General features: G+C 49.4%; 2 protein-coding genes and 1 long non-coding RNA gene across 7 annotated transcripts in view; 1 reads left to right on the top strand and 2 right to left on the bottom strand.

The window, feature by feature from the left end:
- Nucleotides 1-17812, bottom strand: part of dab2ipa (DAB2 interacting protein a) — a 48158-nt gene extending 30346 nt beyond the window's left edge. The window contains 8 exon segments of the mRNA XM_055039880.1: nt 14971-15080; nt 15235-15311; nt 15765-15867; nt 16137-16255; nt 16477-16578; nt 16581-16624; nt 16626-16711; nt 17623-17812. Coding sequence (XP_054895855.1) covers nt 14971-15080; nt 15235-15311; nt 15765-15867; nt 16137-16255; nt 16477-16578; nt 16581-16624; nt 16626-16687 — 617 coding nt within the window. The 5' untranslated portion in view covers nt 16688-16711; nt 17623-17812.
- Nucleotides 17813-17903: 91 nt separating this feature from the next.
- phf19 (PHD finger protein 19) lies at nt 17904-26054 on the bottom strand. Of its 5 annotated transcripts, none has more exons than XM_055039899.1 (14): nt 25771-26054; nt 25196-25379; nt 25036-25117; nt 24754-24867; nt 24556-24653; nt 24334-24482; nt 24165-24260; nt 19652-19841; nt 19512-19579; nt 19263-19403; nt 19043-19103; nt 18880-18959; nt 18755-18817; nt 17904-18687 (listed from the first exon to the last, which is right to left on the bottom strand). In XM_055039899.1, exons 2-14 carry the CDS (start codon nt 25376-25378, stop codon nt 18384-18386), a joined length of 1629 nt encoding a protein of 542 aa, XP_054895874.1. In that variant the 5' UTR covers nt 25379; nt 25771-26054; the 3' UTR covers nt 17904-18383. The 5 variants fall into 5 exon arrangements, with proteins under 5 accessions (XP_054895874.1, XP_054895872.1, XP_054895875.1 ...); XM_055039897.1 differs by having other exon boundaries at nt 17904-18690; nt 25771-26053; XM_055039900.1 differs by having other exon boundaries at nt 17904-18690; nt 18755-18814; nt 25771-26053.
- The window catches only part of LOC129366199 (uncharacterized), a 3789-nt gene continuing 2037 nt past the window's right edge, over nt 25287-27038 (top strand). The window contains exon 1 of the long non-coding RNA XR_008606590.1: nt 25287-25393. This is a non-coding gene — a long non-coding RNA (uncharacterized LOC129366199). The remainder of the gene's footprint in view (nt 25394-27038) is intronic.

Here is a 27038-nt window from a genome sequence, read left to right as displayed (position 1 = left end):
ACCACCAGAACCATCAGAACCATCAGAACCACTAAAACCACCAGAACCACTAAAACCACCAGAACCACTAAAACCACCAGAACCACCAGAACCATCAGAACCACTAAAACCACCAGAACCACTAAACCACCAGAACCACTAAAACCACCAGAACCACCAGAACCATCAGAACCACTAAAACCACCAGAACCACTAAAACCATCAGAACCACTAAAACCACCAGAACCACCAGAACCACCAGAACCATCAGAACCACCAGAACCACCAGAACCAACAGAACCATCAGAACCATCAGAACCACCAGAACCATCAGAACCACCAACCATCAGAACCATCAGAACCACCAGAACCATCAGAACCACCAGAACCATCAGAACCATCAGAACCATCCGAACCACCAGAACCATCAAAACCACCAGAACCACCAGAACCATCAGAACCATCAGAACCATCAGAACCACTAAAACCACCAGAACCACTAAAACCATCAGAACCACCAGAACCATCAGAACCACTAAAACCACCAGAACCACTAAAACCACCAGAACCATCAGAACCACCAGAACCATCAGAACCACTAAAACCACCAGAACCATCAGAACCACTAAAACCACCAGAACCATCAGAACCACCAGAACCATCAGAACCACTAAAACCACCAGAACCACCAGAACCATCAGAACCACCAGAACCACTAAAACCATCAGAACCACCAGAACCACCAGAACCACCAGAACCACCAGAACCACCAGAACCATCAGAACCACCAGAACCACCAGAACCACCAGAACCATCAGAACCATCAGAACCACCAGAACCATCAGAACCACCAGAACCATCAGAACCATCAGAACCACTAAAACCACCAGAACCATCAGAACCACTAAACCACCAGAACACCAGAACCATCAAAACCACCAGAACCACCAGAACCACTAAAACCACCAGAACCACTAAAACCACCAGAACCACCAGAACCACCAGAACCACCAGAACCATCAGAACCACCAGAACCACCAGAACCATCAGAACCATCAGAACCACTAAAACCACCAGAACCATCAGAACCACTAAAACCACCAGAACCACCAGAACCATCAAAACCACCAGAACCACCAGAACCACTAAAACCACCAGAACCACTAAAACCACCAGAACCACCAGAACCATCAGAACCACCAGAACCATCAGAACCACCAGAACCACCAGAACCATCAGAACCATCAGAACCACTAAAACCACCAGAACCAGAACCATCAGAACCAACAGAACCACCAGAACCATCAGAACCACCAGAACCACTAAAACCATCAGAACCATCAGAACCACCAGAACCATCAGAACCACCAGAACCATCAGAACCACCAGAACCACTAAAACCATCAGAACCACCAGAACCACCAGAACCATCAGAACCACCAGAACCACCAGAACCACCAGAACCATCAGAACCACCAGAACCACCAGAACCATCAGAACCACCAGAACCACCAGAACCACCAGAACCATCAGAACCACCAGAACCATCAGAACCACCAGAACCACCAGAACCACCAGAACCATCAGAACCACCAGAACCACTAAAACCATCAGAACCATCAGAACCATCAGAACCATCAGAACCATCAGAACCACCAGAACCACCAGAACCATCAGAACCACCAGAACCAACAGAACCATCAGAACCACTAAAACCACCAGAACCATCAGAACCACCAGAACCATCAGAACCACCAGAACCACCAGAACCATCAGAACCACCAGAACCACTAAAACCATCAGAACCATCAGAACCATCAGAACCACCAGAAATCAGAACCACCAGAACCACCAGAAACCATCAGAACCACCAGAACCACTAAAACCATCAGAACCACCAGAACCACCAGAACCATCAGAACCACCAGAACCATCAGAACCACCAGAACCACCAGAACCATCAGAACCACTAAAACCACCAGAACCATCAGAACCACCAGAACCACCAGAACCATCAGAACCACCAGAACCATCAGAACCACAGAACCATCAGAACCATCAGAACCATCAGAACCATCAGAACCACCAGAACCATCAGAACCACCAGAACCACCAGAACCACTAAAACCACCAGAACCACTAAAACCACCAGAACCACCAGAACCACCAGAACCATCAGAACCACCAGAACCATCAGAACCACTAACCACCAGAACCATCAGAACCACTAAACCACCAGAACCACTAAAACCACCAGAACCACCAGAACCACCAGAACCATCAGAACCACCAGAACCATCAGAACCACCAGAACCCATCAGAACCACTAAACACCAGAACCACCAGAACCATCAGAAACCATCAGAACCATCAGAACCAAACCACCAGAACCACCAGAACCATCAGAACCACAGAACCATCAAACCACCAGAACCATCAGAACCACCAGAACCCCAGAACCACTAAAACCACCAGACCACCAGAACCACCAGAACCATCAACCACCAGAACCATCAGAACCACTAAAACCACCAGAACCACCAGAACCATCAGAACACAGAACCATCAGAACCACTAAAACCACCAGAAACCACCAGAACCATCAGAACCACCAGAACCATCAGAACCACCAGAACCACCAGAACCACCAAACCACCAGAACCATCAGAACCACCAGAACCATCAGACCATCAGAACCAGAAAACCACCAGAACCATCAGAACCACTAAAACCACCAGAACCACCAGAACACAAAACCACCAGAACCACCAGAACACCAGAACCACCAGAACCATCAGAACCACAGAACCACCAGAACCACAGAACCATCAGAACCACAAAACCACCAGAACCACCAGAACCATCAGAACCACCAGAACCACTAAAACCATCAGAACCATCAGAACCATCAGAACCACCCAGAACCATCAGAACCACCAGAACCACAGAACCACCAGAACATCAGAACCATCAGAACCACCAGAACCATCAGAACCACTAGAACCACCAGAACCATCAGAACCACCAGAACCACCAAACCCAGAACCACCAGAACCACCAGACCATCAGAACCACCAGAACCAGAACCACCAGAACCATCAGAACCCCCAGAACCATCAGAACCACCAGAACCATTGAACCACAGAACCATCAAACCACCAGAACCATCAGAAACCACCAGAAACCACCAGAACCATCAGAACCCCCAGAAACCACCAGAACCACAGAAGCATCAGAACCATCAGAACCACCAGAACCATCAGAACCACTAAAACCACCAGAACCAACAGAACCACCAGAACCACCAGAACCATCAGAACACCAGAACCATCAGAACCACCAGAACCATCAGAACCACCAGAACCATCAGAACCATCAGAACCATCAGAACCACCAGAACCACCAGAACCATCAGAACCATCAGAACCACCAGAACCACTAGAACCATCAGAACCATCAGAACCATCAGAACCAACAGAACCGCCAGACCATCAGAACCACAAAACCACCAGAACCACTAAACCACCAGACCACCAGAACAATCAGAACCACCAGAACCACTAAAACCATCAAACCACCAGACCAAAACCAGAACCATCAGAACCACCAGAACCACTAAAACCATCAGAACCACCAGAACCATAACCATCAGAACCACCAAACCATCAGAACCACCAGACCCTAAAACCACCAGAACACCACAGAACCAAAAAACCACCAACCATCAACCAGAACCACCAGAAAAAACCACAGAACCACCAAACCACCAGAACCACCAGAACCATCAGAACCATCGAACCACCAGAACCACAAAACCACCAGAACCATCAGAACCATCAGAACCATAACCACCAGAACCACTAAAACCACAGAACCATCAGAACCACCAGAACCATCAGAACCATCAGAACCACCAGAACCCAGAACCATCAGAACCACTAAAACCACCAGAACCATCAGAACCACCAGAACCATCAGAACCACTAAAACCACCAGAACCACCAGAACCATCAGAACCATCAGAACCACCAGAACCACTAAAACCATCAGAACCACCAGAACCACCAGAACCATCAGAACCACCAGAACCATCAGAACCACCAGAACCACCAGAACCATCAGAACCACTAAAACCACCAGAACCATCAGAACCACCAGAACCACCAGAACCATCAGAACCACCAGAACCATCAGAACCACCAGAACCATCAGAACCATCAGAACCATCAGAACCATCAGAACCACCAGAACCATCAAAACCACCAGAACCACCAGAACCACTAAAACCACCAGAACCACTAAAACCACCAGAACCACCAGAACCACCAGAACCATCAGAACCACCAGAACCATCAGAACCACTAAAACCACCAGAACCATCAGAACCACTAAAACCACCAGAACCACTAAAACCACCAGAACCACCAGAACCACCAGAACCATCAGAACCACCAGAACCATCAGAACCACCAGAACCATCAGAACCACTAAAACCACCAGAACCACCAGAACCATCAGAACCATCAGAACCATCAGAACCACTAAAACCACCAGAACCACCAGAACCATCAGAACCACCAGAACCATCAGAACCACCAGAACCATCAGAACCACCAGAACCACCAGAACCACAAAACCACCAGAACCACCAGAACCATCAAACCACCAGAACCATCAGAACCACTAAACCACCAGAACCACCAGAACCATCAGAACCATCAGAACCATCAGAACCACTAAAACCACCAGAACCACCAGAACCATCAGAACCACCAGAACCACAGAACCACCAGAACCACCAGAACCACCAGAACCACCAGAACCATCAGAACCACCAGAACCAGAACCACCAGAACCAAAACCACCAGAACCATCAGAACCACAAAACCACCAGAACCACCAGAACCACAAAACCACCAGAACCACCAGAACCACAGAACCACCAGAACCATCAGAACCACCAGAACCACCAGAACCATCAGAACCATCAGAACCACTAAAACCACCAGAACCACCAGAAACCATCAGAACCACCAGAACCACTAGAAACCACAGAACCATCAGAACCCAGAACCACCAGAACCATCAGAACCACCAGAACCACCAGAACCACCAGAACATCAGAACCATCAGAACCACCAGAACCATCAGAACCACTAAAACCACCAGAACCATCAGAACCAACAGAACCACCAGAACCATCAGAACCACCAGAACCACAGAACCATCAGAACCACCAGAACCATCTGAACCACCAGAACCATCAGAACCACCAGAACCATCAGAACCACAGAACCATCAGAACCACCAGAACCATCAGAACCACCAGAACCATCAGAACCACCAGAACCACCAGAACCATCAGAACCACCAGAACCACCAGAACCACCAGAACCATCAGAACCATCAGAACCACCAGAACCATCAGAACCACTAAAACCACCAGAACCATCAGAACCACCAGAACCACCAGAACCATCAGAACCACCAGAACCATCAGAACCACCAGAACCATCAGAACCACCAGAACCATCAGAACCATCAGAACCATAAAACCACCAGAACCACAAACCACTAAAACCATCAGAACCACAGAACCACTAGAACCATCAGAACCACCAGAACCATCAGAACCATCAGAACCACCAGAACCATCGAACCACTAAAACCACCAGAACCACTAAAACCACCAGAACCACCAGAACATCAGAACCACCAGAACCACTAAAACCATCAGAACCACCAGAACCAAAAAAAACCACAGAACCATCAGAACCACCAGAACCACTAAAACCACCAGAACCACCAGAACCACTAAAACCATCAGAACCACCAGAACCATCAGAACCACCAGAACCACTAAAACCATCAGAACCACCAGAACCAAAACCACCAGAACCATCAGAACCACCAGAACCATCAGAACCACCAGAACCATCAGAACCACTAAAACCACCAGAACCACCAGAACCATCAGAACCATCAACCACCAGAACCACTAAAACCACCAGAACCATCAGAACCATCAGAACCATCGAACCACAGAACCACTAAACCACCAGAACCACAGAACCACCAGAACCATCAGAACCACCAGAACCACCAGAACCATCAGAACCACAGAACCACTAAAACCACCAGAACCATCAGAACCACCAGAACCATCAGAACCACTAAAACCACAGAACCACCAGAACCATCAGAACCATCAGAACCATCAGAACCACCAGAACCACTAAAACCATCAGAATCATCAGAACCACCAGAACCACTAAAACCAGAACCACCAGAACCACCAGAACCATCAGAACCACTAAAACCATCAGAACCACTAAAACCACCAGAACCATCAGAACCATCAGAACCACCAAACCATCAGAACCACCAGAACCATCAGAACCACCAGAACCACCAGAACCATCAGAACCACCAGAACCACCAGAACCACCAGAACATCAGAACCATCAGAACCACCAGAACCATCAGAACCACTAAACCACCAAACCATCAGAACCACCAGAACCACCAGAACCATCAGAACCACCAGAACCATCAGAACCACCAGAACCATCAGAACCACCAGAACCATCAGAACCATCAGAACCACCAGAACCACCAGAACCACTAAAACCATCAGAACCACCAGAACCACTAAACCACCAGACCATCAGAACCACAGAACCACAGAACCACCAGAACCATCAGAACCACAACAACCACCAGAACCACTAAAACCACCAGAACCACCAGAACCAGAACCACCAGAACCACCAGAACCATCAGAACCACCAGAACCAAAAAACCACCAGAACCATCAGAACCACCAGAACCACAAAACCATCAGAACCACCAGAACCACTAAACCATCAGAACCACCAGAACCATCAGAACCACCAGAACCACTAAAACCATCAGAACCACCAGAACCAAAAACCACCAGAACCATCAGAACCACCAGAACCATCAGAACCACCAGAACCATCAGAACCACTAAAACCACCAGAACCACCAGAACCATCAGAACCACGGAACCACCAAACCACTAAACCACCAGAACCATCAGAACCATCAGAACCATCGAACCACCAGAACCACTAAAACCACCAGAACCATCAGAACCACCAGAACCATCAGAACCATCAGAACCACCAGAACCATCAGAACCACTAAAACCACCAGAACCATCAGAACCACCAGAACCATCAGAACCACTAAACCACCAGAACCACCAGAACCATCAGAACCATCAGAACCACCAGAAACCACTAAAACCACAGAACCACCAGAACCACCAGAACCATCAGAACCACCAGAACCCAGAACCACCAGAACCACCAGAACCATCAGAACCACTAAAACCACCAGAACCATCAGAACCACCAACCACCACCATCAGAACCACCAGAACCATCAGAACCACCAGAACCATCAGAACCACAGAACCATCAGAACCACAACCACCAGAACCATCACAACCACCAGAACCACCAGAACCACAAAACCACCAGAACCACAAAACCACCAGAACCACCAGAACCACCAGAACCATCAGAACCACCAGAACCATCAGAACCACTAAAACCACCAGAACCATCAGAACCACTAAAACCACCAGAACCACTAAAACCACCAGAACCACCAGAACCACCAGAACCAGAACCACCAGAACCATCAGAACCACCAAACCACAGAACCAAAACCACCACCAGAACCATCAGAACCATCAGAACCATCAAACCACTAAACCACCAGAACCACCAGAACCATCAGAACCACCAGAACCATCAGAACCACCAGAACCATCAGAACCACCAGAACCACCAGAACCACTAAAACCACCAGAACCACCAGAACCACCAGAACCATCAGAACCACCAGAACCATCAGAACCACTAAAACCACCAGAACCATCAGAACCATCAGAACCACTAAAACCACCAGAACCACCAGAACCATCAGAACCACCAGAACCATCAGAACCAGAACCACCAGAACCACCAGAACCACCAGAACCATCAGAACCAGAACCATCAGAACCATCAGAACCACTAGAACCACCAGAACCATCAGAACCACAAAACCACCAGAACCACCAGAAAACCACAAAACCACCAGAACCACCAGAACCAGAACCACCAGAACCATCAGAACCACCAGAACCACCAGAACCATCAGAACCATCAGAACCACTAAAACCACCAGAACCACCAGAACCATCAGAACCACCAGAACCACTAAAACCATCAGAACCATCAGAACCATCAGACCACCAGAACCATCAGAACCACCAGAACCACCAGAACCACCAGAACAGAACCACCAGAACCACCAGAACCATCAGAACCACTAAAACCACCAGAACCATCAGAACCACCAGAACCACAGAACCATCAGAACCACCAGAACCACCAGAACCATCAGAACCACCAGAACCATCAGAACCACCAGAACCATCAGAACCACCAGAACCATCAGAACCACCAGAACCATCAGAACCACCAGAACCATCAGAACCACCAGAACCATCAGAACCACCAGAACCACCAGAACCATCAGAACCACCAGAACCACCAGAACCACCAGAACCATCAGAACCATCAGAACCACCAGAACCATCAGAACCACTAAAACCACCAGAACCATCAGAACCACCAGAACCACCAGAACCATCAGAACCACCAGAACCACAGAACCACCAGAACCATCAGAACCACCAGAACCATCAGAACCACAGAACCATCAAAACCACCAGAACCACCCAGAACCACAAAACCATCAGAACCACCAGAACCACTAGAACCATCAGAACCATCAGAACCATCAGAACCACAGAACCACCAGAACCACAGAACCACAAACCACCAGAACCACTAAACCACCAGAACCACCAGAACATCAGAACCACCAGAACCACTAAAACCATCAGAACCACCAGAACCAAAAAAAACCACCAGAACCATCAGAACCACCAGAACCACTAAAACCATCAGAACCACAGAACCACTAAAACCATCAGAACCACCAGAACATCAGAACCACCAGAACCACTAAACCATCAGAACCACCAGAACCAAAACCACCAGAACCATCAGAACCACCAGAACCATCAGAACCACCAGAACCATCAGAACCACTAAAACCACCAGAACCACCAGAACCATAGAACCATCGAACCACAGAACCACAAAACCACCAGAACCACCAGAACCATCAGAACCATCGAACCACCAGAACCACTAAAACCACCAGAACCATCAGAACCACCAGAACCAGAACCATCAGAACCACCAGAACCATCAGAACCATCAGAACCACTAAAACCACCAGAACCATCAGAACCACCAGAACCATCAGAACCACTAAAACCACCAGAACCACCAGAACCATCAGAACCATCAGAACCATCAGAACCACCAGAACCAAAAACCATCAGAACCATCAGAACCACCAGAACCACTAAAACCAGAACCACCAGAACCACCAGAACCATCAGAACCACTAAAACCATCAGAACCACTAAAACCACCAGAACCATCAGAACCATCGAACCACCAGAACCATCAGAACCATCAGAACCATCAGAACCACCAGAACCATCAGAACCACCAGAACCATCAGAACCCCCAGAACCATAGAACCATCAGAACCATCAGAACCGCCAGAACCAGTAGAACCATCAGAACCATCAGAACCACCAGAACCATCAGAACCACCAGAACCATCAGAACCATCAGAACCACCAGAACCATCAGAACCATCAGAACCATCAGAACCACCAGAACCAGTAGAACCATCAGAACCATCAGAACACCAGAACCATCAGAACCACCAGAACCATCAGAACCATCAGAACCGCCAGAACCACCAGAACCATCAGAACCAACAGAACCACCAGAACCATCAGAACCACCAGAACCATCAGAACCACTAGAACCATCAGAACCATCGGAACCACCAGAACCATCAGAACCATCAGAACCGCCAGAACCATCAGAACCAACAGAACCATCAGAACCATCAGAACCATCAGAACCACCAGAACCATCAGAACCATCAGAACCATCAGAACCACCAGAACCAGTAGAACCATCAGAACCATCAGAACCACCAGAACCATCAGAACCACCAGAACCATCAGAACCATCAGAACCGCCAGAACCACCAGAACCATCAGAACCAACAGAACCACCAGAACCATCAGAACCACCAGAACCATCAGAACCACTAGAACCATCAGAACCATCGGAACCACCAGAACCATCAGAACCATCAGAACCGCCAGAACCATCAGAACCAACAGAACCATCAGAACCACCAGAACCACAGAACCACCAGAACCACCAGAACCGCCAGAACCATCAGAACCATCAGAACCGCCAGAACCATCAGAACCATCAGAACCGCCAGAACCATCAGAACCACCAGAACCATCAGAACCATCAGAACCACCAGAACCATCAGAACCGCCAGAACCATCGGAACCACCAGAACCATCAGAACCATCAGAATCATCAGAACCGCCAGAACCACCAGAACCACCAGAACCAATAGAACCATCAGAACCATCAGAACCACCAGAACCACCAGAACCATCAGAACCATCAGAACCACCAGAACCATCAGAACCATCAGAACCACCAGAACCATCAGAACCGCCAGAACCGCCAGAACCATCAGAACCACCAGAACCACCAGAACCATCAGAACCACCAGAACCATCAGAACCACCAGAACCACCAGAACCACCAGAACCATCAGAACCACCAGAACCATCAGAACCACCAGAACCATCAGAACCACCAGAACCATCAGAGCCAACAACCACCAGAACCATCAGAACCATCAGAACCACCAGAACCATCAGAACCATCGGAACCACCAGAACCATCAGAACCATCAGAACCACCAGAACCACTAAAACCATCAGAATCATCAGAACCATCAGAACCACCAGAACCATCAGAACCATCGGAACCACCAGAACCATCAGAACCATCAGAACCATCGGAACCACCAGAACCATCAGAACCATCGGAACCATCAGAACTACTAAAACCACCAGAACCACCAGAACCATCGGAACCATCAGAACCATCAGAACCATCGGAACCACCAGAACCACCAGAACCATCAGAACCACCAGAACCATCAGAACCACCAGAACCATCGGAACCACCAGAACCACCAGAACCATCAGAACCACCAGAACCATCAGAACCATCAGAACCACCAGAACCATCGGAACCATCAGAACCATCGGAACCATCAGAACCATCAGAACCACCAGAACCACCAGAACCATCAGAACCACCAGAACCATCGGAACCACCAGAACCACCAGAACCATCAGAACCACCAGAACCATCAGAACCATCGGAACCACCAGAACCATCAGAACCATCGGAACCATCAGAACCACTAAAACCACCAGAACCACCAGAACCATCAGAACCATCAGAACCACCAGAACCATCAGAACCACCAGAACCACCAGAACCATCAGAACCATCAGAATCATCAGAACCGCCAGAACCATCAGAACCAACAGAACCGCCAGAACCACCAGAACCACCAGAACCATCAGAACCATCAGAACCACCAGAACCATCAGAACCGCCAGAACCATCAGAACCACCAGAACCATCAGAACCATCAGAACCATCAAAACCGCCAGAACCACCAGAACCACCAGAACCAATAGAACCATCAGAACCATCAGAACCACCAGAACCATCAGAACCACCAGAACCATCGGAACCACCAGAACCATCAGAACCATCAGAACCACCAGAACCATCGGAACCACCAGAACCACCAGAACCATCAGAACCACCAGAACCATCGGAACCACCAGAACCATCAGAACCATCGGAACCATCAGAACTACTAAAACCACCAGAACCACCAGAACCATCGGAACCATCAGAACCATCAGAACCATCGGAACCACCAGAACCACCAGAACCATCAGAACCATCGGAACCACCAGAACCACCAGAACCATCAGAACCACCAGAACCATCAGAACCATCAGAACCACCAGAACCATCAGAACCATCGGAACCATCAGAACCATCGGAACCAGAACCATCAGAACCACCAGAACCACCAGAACCATCAGAACCACCAGAACCACCAGAACCATCGGAACCATCGGAACCACCAGAACCACCAGAACCATCAGAACCACTAAAACCACCAGAACCACCAGAACCATCGGAACCATCAGAACCATCAGAACCATCAGAACCACCAGAACCATCGGAACCACCAGAACCACCAGAACCATCAGAACCACCAGAACCACCAGAACCATCGGAACCATCAGAACCACCACAACCATCAGAACCACCAGAACCATCAGAACCATCGGAACCACCAGAACCATCAGAACCACCAGAACCATCGGAACCATCAGAACCATCGGAACCACCAGAACCATCGGAACCACCAGAACCACCGGAACCATCAGAACCATCGGAACCACCAGAACCATCGGAACCACCAGAACCATCGGAACCACCAGAACCACCAGAACCATCAGAACCACCGGAACCATCAGAACCATCGGAACCACCAGAACCATCGGAACCACCAGAACCATCAGAACCACCAGAACCATCGGAACCACCAGAACCACCAGAACCATCAGAACCACCAGAACCATCAGAACCATCAGAACCACCAGAACCATCAGAACCATCGGAACCATCAGAACCATCAGAACCACCAGAACCATCAGAACCACCAGAACCACCAGAACCATCAGAACCACCAGAACCATCGGAACCACCAGAACCACCAGAACCATCAGAACCACCAGAACCATCAGAACCATCGGAACCACCAGAACCATCGGAACCACCAGAACCATCAGAACCACCAGAACCATCAGAACCATCGGAACCACCAGAACCATCAGAACCATCAGAACCACCAGAACCATCAGAACCACCAGAACCATCAGAACCATCAGAACCACCAGAACCATCGGAACCATCAGAACCATCAGAACCATCAGAACCATCAGAACCATCAGAACCACCAGAACCATCGGAACCACCAGAACCATCAGAACCACCGGAACCATCAGAACCATCGGAACCACCAGAACCATCGGAACCACCAGAACCACCAGAACCATCAGAACCACCAGAACCATCAGAACCATCAGAACCACCAGAACCACCAGAACCATCAGAACCACCAGAACCACCAGAACCATCAGAACCACCAGAACCATCAGAACCATCAGAACCATCAGAACCACCAGAACCATCAGAACCACCAGAACCATCAGAACCATCGGAACCACCAGAACCATCAGAACCATCAGAACCATCGGAACCACCAGAACCATCAGAACCACTAAAACCATCAGAATCACCAGAACCATCAGAACCATCGGAACCAACAGAACCATCAGAACCACCAGAACCATCAGAACCACCAGAACCATCAGAACCATCGGAACCAACAGAACCATCAGAACCACCAGAACCATCAGAACCACCAGAACCATCAGAACCATCGGAACCAACAGAACCATCAGAACCACCAGAACCATCAGAACCACCAGAACCATCAGAACCATCAGAACCAACAGAACCATCAGAACCATCAGAACCACTAGAACCATCAGAACCACCAGAACCATCAGAACCACCAGAACCACCAGAACCATCAGAACCACCATAACCACCAGAACCATCAGAACCACCAGAACATCAGAACCATCAGAACCAACAGAACCATCAGAACCACCAGAACCATCAGAACCACTAAAACCATCAGAATCATCAGAACCATCAGAACCACCAGAACCATCAGAACCATCGGAACCACCAGAACCATCAGAACCACCAGAACCATCGGAACCATCGGAACCACCAGAACCATCAGAACCACCAGAACCATCGGAACCACCAGAACCATCAGAACCAACAGAACCATCAGAACCAACAGAACCATCAGAACCATCAGAACCATCAGAACCACCAGAACCATCAGAACCACCAGAACCATCAGAACCGCCAGAACCATCAGAACCACCAGAACCATCAGAACCAACAGAACCATCAGAACCACCAGAACCATCAGAACCACCAGAACCATCGGAACCACCAGAACCATCAGAACCACCAGAACCATCAGAACCGCCAGAACCATCAGAACCATCAGAACCATCGGAACCACCAGAACCATCAGAACCACCAGAACCATCAGAACCACCATAACCACTAGAACCATCAGAACCACCAGAACATCAGAACCACCAGAACCATCAGAACCACTAGAACCATCAGAACCACCAGAACCATCAGAACCACCAGAACCATCAGAACCAACAGAACCATCAGAACCATCAGAACCATCAGAACCACTAGAACCATCAGAACCACCAGAACCATCAGAACCACCAGAACCACCAGAACCACCAGAACCATCAGAACCACCAGAACCATCAGAACCACCATAACCACTAGAACCATCAGAACCACCAGAACATCAGAACCATCAGAACCACCAGAACCATCAGAACCATCAGAACCAACAGAACCATCAGAACCACCAAAACTATCAGAACGACCAGAATCATCAGAACCATCAGAACCAATAGAACCATCAGAACCACTAAAATCACCAGAACCACCAGAACCATTGGTCTAAGCAGAACCGTCTAGCCCTGATGGACTCATTCTCTGGAATAGTTGTCAATGCTGCTGTTGATAATATAAAGAATACTCGATTTGTTCCGGGTCAAAGTTCACTGACTAAATTACCCCCCACACTGCCCCCTGTCGCCACCCTGCCCCTGGCAACAGGGGGCAACCATGGCTGTATGGCAAGCCAGGGAACCAGGTCACTAGTAGCTCACTTGTACTGGCACAATGGGGATGATGCAGTAGAAAGTACCCCTGACTCCCCCTGACTCCGTTTTTTCTAAGTTCACATTTCCAGTCAGGGTAGTTCCAGTAACCCAGAGGTTACCTGGTGTCAGTGGTACTCCTCGGGTCGGTCCTGGTGCTGCAGTCCCGTGACGGTTTGGGTTGGGATCGAGTGCGGCGCAGAGACTGCTTCAGTCTGCGTGACAGAAATCCCTGAAGAAGAACAAGAAGAGAAAGAAGAAGAGTGTCGGTTCAGGGATGTTCTGGATCACCAACTGGACCTGATCATGATCATATTATGGTTCTGATCAGGGTCAGCTGAGGTGACCTCCTATTACCATGGAAACCGCAGCCTGCACCTGCTCACCTTTACTCTGGTGGTGGGCGTGTCCGTTGTGGAGCCACTGGGCATGCTCTGTCTGCGCCCTCTCCTGTCCACAGCATCTGCAACAGAGAGCATCATGGGAGTGTTTGTAGTCCTCAGCTGTTGTCATGGTAACCGGCATCCCCCTAATGAGAGCAGAGCACAAGACAAGTTTGCTTTAAACCATTAAACATCTGATGTCTCAGTGACCTCATCCAGAGAACCAGAACCAGAACCAGGATGAATGTCAGAATGGGATTCACTGCCACCTGGTGGCAGAGAGCAGATGCTGCAGGACGGCCATTGAGATCTGTCACCCTGGTCCCTAGCAAGCAGTTCCTGACACAAAGCCAGAACACGGATCAGAACCGCTGCTGAAGTTACACTGTAAAAAATGAACTACATTAAAGGGAATTCAGCCTGTCATAAGAACTAATGGGAGTTAAAAAATTAAAGTCACATTTTCACTCTAAGTGCCTCAGTAGTTCTTTAGTCAGTCTTCTGACCGCCTTCTTCTGATTGGTCTTGCTTACCTTTGTGGGCGGGGCCAGGAGCCACTGAGGCCACATGAAGAGTGTATCTTAGCAACCAGATGGTGCAGGTCTCCGCCCTCTCTGCCAGCAGCAGCGGATGCACCTGAACAACAGAAATAACCCTGTGACCCAACTGCTGCCCCGCCTCCAGCTGCAGAACCGGCCATTAAAACCCATCCTGGCAGGTTTGAGCACATCAATCAGATCATGCTGCTCCGGTTCGGTCTGGTTCTGGTTTCAGTTGGACTTTAATGTCAAAGCAAAGCTGCCCTTCAGAACCAACTGATCCTGAAACACCTGCGTAGGTGAGTGTGTAGATGTGTAGGTGAGTGTGTAGGTGAGTGTGTAGATGTGTAGATGAGTGTGTGTGACCTCCAGGTCGTCCAGCATCAGCAGCTGAGAGTCCGACAGGATGCAGAACATCCTGGTCCAAACATCAGGCTCCGCCTTCTGCCCACAGGACAGCCAATTGATGGAGGCGCTCTTCAGCTCTGAAACATTATGACATCATCATCCTTGGACAATGTTTACACGCACATGCCCACACACTCTAATGAGGAAACCGACCCAACGTTCCACCAGAATCTGAACTGGAACGTTTCCAGCTGCGGGTTGAGGAACTGAGCATGAAATCTCATCTCTGTGGCAACACTACAGCAGCACGGAAGGGCCAAACTAACCCGCCTCAAAGATCCGGGAGGTTCTGACTCACCAATCACCTTCATCCAGCCCAGGTGCTGACACCTGGACAGGTGCTGGACCAGCTGCTCCATCCGACCGCTCAGGTGGACAAGCTGCAGGACACACACAGAAAGACAAAGAAGCAGGGAGACCTAGACAGGATGTCCAGAGGCAAGAGACAGGAGGACGTTCTGAAACATCCCTGACCTTCTGTCCATCATCCACTGCTGCATTTCAGACATCAGCACCAAGGACTGGTGACCAACCTGTTTACACCCAGACAGGAAAAAGGAGCCGTCAGAAACCAGTTACTAACCGGTCAGAAACCAGTTACTAACCCATCAGTTACCAGCTACTAACCCATTATCTTCTATCACCTGAAGAACGTCTCCAGGATTAGAGGACTAATGTCTCAGCCAGATCTAGAGAAACTCATCCATGTGTTTATCTTTAGTCGCATTGATTATTGCAACAGCATCTTCACAGGCCTGTCCAACAAATCAATCCTCCAGCTGCAGCTGATCCAGAAGCTGCTGCTCCTGTTCTCACTAAAAGCAGGAAGATAGAGACATAACAGCAGTTTTAAAGTCCCTCCACTGGCTCCCTGTAGCTCAAAGAATAGATTTTAAAATACTGTTGTTAGTTTATAAATCACTGAACGGTTTAGCACCACAATACATCAAAGATCTGCTTTTGTTGTATCAACCTTCCAGACTCTCAGGTTCTGGTTCTGGTTCTGCTCTGCATCCCCAGAACCAGAACCAAGAGAGGAGAAGCAGCTTTCAGCATCTATGCACCAAAACTTTGGAACAAACTTCCAGAAAACTGTAAAACAGCGGAAACCCTGACTTCCTTTAAATCTCAAGTAAAAACACACCTGATTAGAATTGTATTTGAAATGTAATATGTATGGATTTGATTTTGTGGATATGTATGTAATTTTTTTTTTCCTGTTGTGGGCAACAGGGCCCGGCGAATACCCGTGGTTAAACGGACGGCGGAGTCCGGCGGTAAAAGGCGCTTAAATTCCGTGACAAAAAGAAAAAAAGGAAGAAGAAAAAAACAAAAACATTTGGTATTTTATTCTGTTGCATGCGTTTGTGTTTATGATGTAAAGCACTTTGAAATGTGCTATACTAATAACATTTGATTGATTGATCGGTACCCAGCTACTAACCTGTCAGTAATCAGGTGAACTCGCCAGTTGGATGAATTCACTCATTAAACATACCGGCAGGTTGAAGCTCCAGTTTGTCGTCTTGGTGAGGAATAAATCCAACAATTAGACGGAACCCGTCCCTCAGCAGAACCCGTGTCGTTGGCAGTGAGCTGCTGCTTTTTTCCACGTGATTTTTAACACCTTAATTGGATTCTGATAATCACCTGCTACACTCTCACTGCCTCACCAGAACCAGGACCAGAATTCTGCACATAAACCCACACAGACACAGCAACAGGTCAGAGGTCTGATAACTTTATTGTGAATGGTTGAACCGTCACATGATCAAACAGCCGCCCACCAGGCCAATAGGAGCGGGGCATGGTTACTATGGCAGCATTTAAAGTGACAGAGTGACAGTTTAACGTTTGCTAGCATTCCTCATTCACATCAATGGGCAGCGTTAGCTTGGAGCTAACTGTTGCTGATGATCAGCTGGGTGTTTGCATAGATTCCTATTGGCCCACAGTGCAACACGGAGAGACTCAGACCAATCAGACTTCAGTAACAGCAAAGGGGTGGGGCTTGTAAACATGTGACCCAGGTGCTTCTGTTTAACAGATGAGAAGCGGTGGAGGAGAGCTCCACCTAGAGACAGAAGGAGGAACTACAGTCTTTGGTTGACTAGAACACCTGGTGTGCTAAATACTGCCTGTAAAGGTCACAGGTCGGCTCTGGAGAGGAGAGGACCAATCAGATCAGAGCTCCTCCCACATCTACTAATAAGGTGTTGACCCCTCCCACTCCAGCAGGTACTGGACTGTCCCTTGACGTGTGACCCGGCGGGCCAGAACCTGGTACCGCTCGCCGTTGGTCAGTCGGCCCGCTGCGCCGAAGTACGAGGAGATGGAGGAGTGAAGGATGGAGGAGTCAGAGGTGATGTGGGTGGAGTCAGACAGGAAGCAGGAGGGCTCAGAGGTCAAGTGGGCGGGGTCAGTCGGCTCATCCCACTCCTCGCTGCGATTGGCCCACTGGCTGTAGCTGTTGGTGGGCAACTTCCTCTTTCTGCTGCCCACTCTGCTCCTGCTGAGAGACGTCAGGTGTTAGCCCGGCTGTTGCCCTGGTAACCGGCCGCAGCTGGGAGGGTTACCTGCAGCGGGAGGAGCCGGAGCCGGAGCCGGAGTCCTGGTCAACGCTGACGCTCCGGGAGCTGCTGAGGAGGAAGAGGGTGAGCACCAGAGAGGAAGACCTGACCTTTGACCTGCCACAGCTCACCTCTGGAGGCTCCGCAGCTCATCCAGTGAGAAATCAAAGATGGTTGCCATCTTGGAGGTCCAGCCGCAGCTCAGCTCGCTCTGCAATGACATACAGGTGAGGTTGGACCGAACCGGACCGGGCATGACCCGACCTAAAAACCACAGAAGAAGAAGAGGCTTACGTTGGGAATGGCGTCCTCAAGCAGCCACTTGGATTTCTTCTTCTTCCTCTCAGTCAGAACACTGGAGCCAACACAGAACCCATCAGAACCCATCAGAACCCCGTTGGTTCCGTCCAGCTGACTGGCTGCTTTCAGAACCAACAACAAGAAACCAGCCGGGTTTTGGTCCTCAGGACCGGACCCAGATACCTGGGCATCTCCGGATTCCTGCAGAACTCACCTGGCGGCGGGTTTCTTGGAGCCCCGCCCAGCGTCGCTCTGAGCGCGCTCAGGAAACAGCTTGGAGGGGGGGCTGGGGGGGACGCGGGTCCTCAGGCAGAAGATGCATTTTCTCTTCTTCATCTCCTTCCCACACAGAAACCTGGACATAAACATCCACACGTCTCAGTCCAACCCACCAGAGGAACCAGGCCCAAAACAGGAGGTGACCCGGTTCTGGACACGGGAACACTGGGACCAAGCTGCTTACTTGCTCTTGTATTTGTTGAGGGCGTCCAGCAGGTTCTGCCCCCTTTCTGTTGGAGGACTGTTGGACAGCTGAGGACACAGAGACAGGAGGAGTCAGGGCCGGTCCGTCTAGGTCGGAACCAGGTGCGGCGGTTCCGTTACCTTTCCCAGCTGCAGATGGTCCCAATTAGCAGAGACGAAGGCCAGAATCTCGTCCAGCTCAAAGTATTTCTTCTTGCTGCTGATGGACAGGTTGTAGAGCGCCAAGTGGACGACGTCCACCCAGCGCAGAGTCAGGCGGCGCACGTACTCACTTCCTCTGTTACACACGGCGCACAGGAACAGATAGAACCTGGAGAACCAGGAGAACCAGCAGAACCATCAGAACCACCAGATGCAGAAGTGCAGGTAGAACCTGGATTAGAGCCGCTCGGGGTGAAGGTGGCCATGTTGGATTCATGTTCATGTGTTTTTATCCATCCGTCTTCTTCCTGTTTTCCGGGGTCAGCAGGGTCAGTAGGAGGCCCAGCAGAGGAACATGGTATCTGCAGCGTGTCCTGGCTCTCCCTCTGGGCAGGAAGGTGTCCATCCTGACCAGATGGTCAGAGGAGCCCGAGCCTCAGCTGCCTCCTCTCGACGTGGAGGAGCAGCGGCTCTAGTCTGAGTCGCTCCCGGATGCCCGAGCGTCTCTCTCCAAGGGAGAGCCCAGAAAACTCACTGTGTATCTGTGACCTCGTTCTTTTGGTCATGACCCAGAGCTTTGGGCAGGAACATGAATCAACTAATGAACTGAGAGCTTTGCCCTCTCTTCACCATGATAGACCTGGACAGCGCGTGTTTGACTGCAGATGCTGCACCGATCCATCCGCCTGTCCATCTCCAGCTCCCATTTTCCCCTCATTTCCTCCACTGAGGGTGGGGTGCTTTTCTAGAGCATGGCCTCTGGTACGTTTGTTTGAAAGGTGCCTAACACATGGTCACTTCTAACCCTGTTACATTACACAGTCAGATTTCGCTCTTCTTCTCAACAGTATGGCATTTCTGTTACTAGGAGACGTTACGTTGAGGTTCTCCTCACCTGCAGGAGCCTCAACTTCCACTCTTAATCGTTCTCCTTTTTCTACACATCCAATTCTCTCCCAGTTGTTTGTTGCTGCTTTCTACAGTGGCTGGAGCCTTAAACACACCACCTTGCATTACGTTAGCAATGCAGACTTTTAATTGTTTTCTGATCCTTCTGTTCCCTGAGGATCTTACTGCATCTAAAAAATGAAGCATATGAATCTTAATTTTGAAGATATTGTACAGAAAAGCATAACTATTTCTATTTTATTGCATCATTCTAGTGTTCAGCGTCTATTTTACTCAGCAAGCAGTCTCTGCCTCCAACACAACTTAACATTTCCACATATATTTTTTAAATCAGGTCTGAGTACATAAACCTTAACAAGTAGGAAAAGGGGCCCTGCTATATGTACAGCAGCTTAACTTTACTGAAACGTTAGTGCATCGGGACAGGAGCACAGATTTCTACAGAAGGGATCCTGGATGGACAGCAGGATCCTTTAGAAATGCATTTGGGCCTAATGAAGACGTTCCAGGGTTTATTCAAACTTCTGACTGTGGGCGGATTTTAACTGTGGAATATCAAATCTAGACAGACGCTCATATCTAAGACGGCAGCTGGATTAGTGGATGTTTGGCGATCCAAATTCCCAAAGGAGAGAAATTTTACATTTTACTCAAACCAAATAGATTTCTTTTTTACTGCTAAGGCCGAGCTGCACAGAATCGAGGATATCTCAATATCGCCCATCACAATCTCTGAGCTGTTTCTGGAATATATGATCGCTTGAGACTTAATGCTCCTCTCTGCTTAATGACAAGGACTTTGTTGCTTTTGTTAAATCAGACTTCAAAACTTATTTAGACATAACAATATGTTGTGAGACTGTGCAAAGGCAGCAGCATCTCCTACACCACAGCAAAAACAAGCCAACCAAACAGAAATATTTAGAAGATAGAGGATCTGGAACTTCAGAGCATCCAGGATTCTGAACAATTTGAATACAACATGCAAAAAGCTCCAAGATTTACTGTCAGAAAAGAGAGAAGGTGACCTTGGTTTTGCCCAGCAGCAGTATTATGAAACAACAGCCCTCAAATGGGGCAACAAATTTATATTAAAGCCAAAAGATTTTACAAGGTTTTATACCCAGACACTGACGCCTGCTCTGATGACACTAAGATAGCAGACTATTTACAAATAGAAATATTTCTGAGTTATCCCATACAGTAGCTAAACAATTAGACAAGCCAATTCAAGAAGAAGAAATTAAAAATGTTCTTACCACTCAAAACTATGAAGTGTCCTGGTCTGATGCCATCAGTTACATAAAGAAGGTAAGGTCATACAGGTCGTTATCGGACGCATTCTAACCGGCGAGACGATTAAATGTCTTAATAATCAAATCATACATCCAGATCAAACCGGATTTATTGTTGGAAGGTATTATGGAAATAACCTGCAGCGTTTATTAAATATTATAACTCACCAAAAAGAAAATAAAGCTGAGGCTGGAATATCTTTAGATGCTCAAAAGGCTTTTGATGGCGTAGAAAAACCTTATTCAAGCGTTGAAGAGGTTTAAATTTGGGCCCAAGTTCATAGATTGGATACATTCATTATATCCACAAGCTGAGGTCAGAGGTCACGGTCTCAGGCCTGCAAGCTTCAGCTGTCCTGCATCTCTAATGTTTACAGTCAGCACTGAGCCATTGGCCCAGTTTATCAGGGACATGATGAAATGAAAGAGATTCTGATTGGTGCGGAGGAACATAAAACATCTCTTTATGCGGATGATCTTCTTCTGAACATCATCAACACCACGTCTGAGGGAGATGATCTCTGTTGATGGTCATTTCCTGGCCATAAAATAAATGTTGATAAGACGGAGGCAACGGATGTCAATGTTGCACTGGGGGTAAAACAACAAGGCGGCTTTCGGTGGTCAAGGGAGGGCATTCAATACCGAGGCATCAATATTCCTCTCATTCAATGATTCGCATCATGTCAATGACAGCAAAACACTGGATATAATGACAAAGGATCTGGAGCGATCTGGTCGCTCCTCATGAAACCATTTCTATGCATCTGTTACCCAGATCATTGCATTTGCTCCAGATGCTCCAGTTTCCATTGACTGTATTCATCACTAGGCTCTTTCTGCCTCCTATGATGTGCTTTTTATGAACATCATTTTTTTCTCTTCCTGCTCTGGGTGAAGGCGGCCATGTTTTCCGTCTCCTTCCTCCCTCTGTGCCCTGCTCTGGTCAGCTGATTTCTGAATGTAATGGATGAATTTTTCTGAGCAAACTGGTCAAAGCAGAGCCGTCTGGCCCTGATAGGGCCCATTCTGACCTCGACGGAGCCGATGCAGCTCCATGGATCCCGGGGAAGTGGCAGACTGTGTGTCTGTCCGTACTGTTGCTTCTGGATGTCGGAGAACATGACTGGATTTCTGGCAGTTAGCTGCTTATTGGTAAATGGTGAAAAGCTGTTGGTGGTCAGAGGTTGTCTGGCTGTGAGGAAATGAGTCTCTCTATCTAGGTGCCCTCAAGACCCACCAGGACCCATCAAGACCCACCAGGACCCACCAAGACCCACCAGGACCCATCAAGACCCACCAGGACCCACCAAGACCTATCAAGACCCACCAAGACCCACCAGGACCCACCAAGACCCACCAGGACCCATCAAGACCCACCAGGACCCACCAACCCACCAGGACCCACCAAGACCTATCAAGACCCACCAGGACCCACCAAGACCCACCAGGACCCATCAAGACCCACCAAGACCCACCAAGACCTATCAAGACCCACCAGGACCCACCAGGACCCATCAAGACCCACCAAGACCCATCAAGACCCACCAGGACCCACCAAGACCCACCAGGACCCATCAAGACCCACCAGGACCCACCAAGACCCACCAGGACCCATCAAGACCCACCAGGACCCACCAAGACCTATCAAGACCCACCAAGACCCACCAGGACCCACCAGGACCCATCAAGACCCACCAGGACCCACCAAGACCCACCAGGACCCACCAAGACCTATCAAGACCCACCAGGACCCACCAAGACCCACCAGGACCCATCAAGACCCACCAGGACCCACCAAGACCTATCAAGACCCACCAGGACCCACCAAGACCCACCAGGACCCATCAAGACCCACCAAGACCCACCAGGACCCACCAAGACCCACCAGGACCCATCAGGACCCACCAAGACCCACCAGGACCCATCAAGACCCATCAGGACCCACCAAGACCCAACAGGACCCACCAAGACCCACCAGGACCCATCAAGACTCATCAAGACCCACCAGGACCCATCAGGACCCACCAAGACCCACCAGGACCCATCAGGACCCACCAAGACCCACCAGGACCCATCAAGACTCATCAAGACCCACCAGGACCCATCAGGACCCACCAAGACCCACCAGGACCCATCAGGACCCACCAAGACCCACCAGGACCCATCAAGACCCACCAGGACCCATCAGGACCCACCAAGACCCATCAAGACCCATCAGGACCCACCAAGAGCCACCAGGACCCACCAGGACCCATCAAGACCCACCAGGACCCACCAGGACCCACCTGTCCCCGAACATCATGGCGTCCTGCAGGCTCTGGGTGCAGGCCTCATGGAACCACTGCTGACACCTGAAGCACTGCAGCATTTTCAGGTACCACCTGCAGACACAGCATCATCAGTATCCAGGTAACAGCCAGCACCTGCAGAGAGCTCTCTGATTGGTCGCCTTACTCTCCAGGCCCGCCGCAGTAGCAGTAACAATGCTGCTGATTGGTCCGATGCTGAGAGTCCCAGTTCAGCGCTGCCAGATCGTACGGCAGGACCTGCTTCATCGCCCACAGCGCCTTGGCTATCGGACCCTTCCTCAGGGCGCCCCCCTTCTGAGAGAGGGAGAGGGTGGGTTAGAGAGAGGGGTGAGAGACAGCGCCATCGTGGACAGAGGACGGCTGGTACCCGGACAGCCAGAGCGAAGACACAGCGCCTGCAGAACCAGGGGCTGAGCTCGGTGGCGCTGCCCTCTACTGGAGGAACGTGGCACAGCTGGTGGAAGCCTGAAACAGAGCAGCTGATGTCATAAGGCTGCTGCCCCCAATATGCCCACATGCTCACTGCAGCCTCACCTCGCTACCGGGGCAACTACAGCAGACTCACCAATGCCACACTTTCCACAGATCAGGATGCCATTGTTCAGCTCCGATTGGCTGCTGGAGTTAGGCTCCGCCCCCTGGCACACCGAGCAGCGAGGCTCCTCCCCTGGGACTCCAGCTGCAATGTGACTGGACAGATTTTAGTAGCTGGATGAGACAAACAGCGCCCCCTCTGACCAAAACATGGAACAACATGAGACACAGCTTTCAGTCAGAAAGGTTCCAGACCGGTTCTGGACCCAACTGAAAAATGAATTCATGACCTTTGACCCTAGGATCCCCTCACCGTGTTGTATGTCCTTCCAAAGGACCCAGAACTTGGAGTTGTCCTCAAATGTGACGAAGCAGCTCTGCCTTTGGGGGCTCACCTGTCCACCAATCAGAGCATCACACTCAGAGCTCCGGGCCAATCAGAGCAGAGCGTTGACGGTTTGCGGTAAACTCACCCTCTGGATCTTCCCCACATAGTAAAGACCGTCCGACCAACGGCAGAGAACAAACTGACCCTCGCTCAGGTGAAGCTCCGCCCCCTCATCGTCCTCCAGGACCCCGGTGCTGTGGCAAGCCCCGCCCCCTGGACACACCTGAGGCTCCAGACTGCATAAGGGTTCGGTCAGATCCTCAAACATCCTGCAGACAGACAGGTGAGTCACCCCAGGGTTCGGTCGGCTCTGTGCGGACCGACAGACAGATGGAGAAACAGACAGTTGCTCAGTCTGCGGCTGTGATTCATTCCTGAACTGTCAGGGGGTTTCTGACAGGCTGGAGCATGCGCAGTACATCCTCTGATGATAAACCGTTAACTAACCTGCTAACCACAGAAAGCAGGTAACCCCGGTAACCCGGTAACCCCCGGTAACCCGGCTCTAACCCGTCAATGCCAGTAGTTCCCGTCTTCCTCTCTGGATCGGTTCCGGAACCAGTTCTTATCATGGTTTCTACATTCATACATCTGAAACTGAGCTGTTCTGACAGAAAAACTGGGTCCGGTCTCGGCAGAACCCGGTCCGACCGGTCTTACCTCCACTGAACGGCCCGGTGGTTCTCCTCCCGGTGGTTCTCCTCCCGGTGGTTCTCCTCCCGGTGGTTCTCCTCCCGGTGGTTCTCCTCCCGGTGGTTCTCCTCCCGGTCCTGCGAGCCGCTCGGGTCCGGTGGCCTGAGACAGTCAGGGTTCGGTTCCGGCTCAGAGAGTCTCCGGGTCCGTCTGGTTCTGTCTGTTTCGCGGCACTGAACTTCAAACTCACTCAGCCGCCATTTTTTTCTTTTTCCCGCCAATCACAGCCTGTTTTCCTTCGCTGTCGGCTTGGTCACGTGACCGCGCAGCGGAGCACCCCGATAAACGGTCCGGGCTGTTTGTTTCAATAATAATAGTGATAATAATAATATTAATAATAATAGTAGTAATAATAATATAATATATACACTATAATAACGGTTCTGGATACTGCAAAAAAGGTCAACATCATGATTGTGAAGAGCAAAGACACTAAATGAATTTTTCTGACTTCACCCGTCTGGCAGCTTCCAAGTTACTGATGAGGTCAAATATTGAGACATTACGTCACTGCTGACCTGTCTGATGATAGAGACACTTCCAGTTGCATGCAATATGTACAGCTAAATGCTCATTTGGACATTCTCCATGTGCTCAGCAGCATCTGTCAAAACTGCACTGATCAAAGCATGTTGCACTGCGGTGTTCACTGCACAGCTGTGGTGGCGTTACAGAAAAAGCAGTGAGCATGAATTTCAGGTCTCTTACAACGATGGCATGAGGATGCTGCCCCGATGTTTGTGCCACTGAACCAACTTGAGCTTCGAAACATGAAGATCAGATGAAGATCAGATGAAGATCAGATGAAGATCAGATGTGTGTGAAGGCCGTAAACAGCATCGCTCACACTTTGACCGTTCAGAGCTCAGTGAGGTTCTTCTCTAGTTTGTGGAATCACTCACACCTTAGTTTATATGGCAGCAGATGATGATTTTATTTTTATTGTTCCTGTTTTTTTTTATGTTTATTTGTCGCTTTTTTTAATGGACCATAAAAAAATCATGTTCCATGGTTATGGAGCATGACATGGGATTATGTCTAAATATATATATGTTGTACATGTATAATTTCTAATGATGTATTATGTTCACTATGTTTCTCATGTTGGTTGTTTGAGCGGAGCAAACTGAAAACGGCTGAATAAGTGGACCTGCCTGCTGCATGGTGAGCAGCTCCAGGTCCCTTCATGCTCTGCTGAAGGTAAACGGCTCTCAGGTTGTTTGGTGGATCTGACG

Source organism: Poeciliopsis prolifica, unplaced genomic scaffold, assembly GCF_027474105.1.
Source record: "Poeciliopsis prolifica strain line A6 unplaced genomic scaffold, Auburn_PproV2 SCAFFOLD014, whole genome shotgun sequence".
Classification (NCBI taxonomy): domain Eukaryota; kingdom Metazoa; phylum Chordata; class Actinopteri; order Cyprinodontiformes; family Poeciliidae; genus Poeciliopsis; species Poeciliopsis prolifica.
This window is presented reverse-complemented; position numbering and strand designations above follow the sequence as displayed.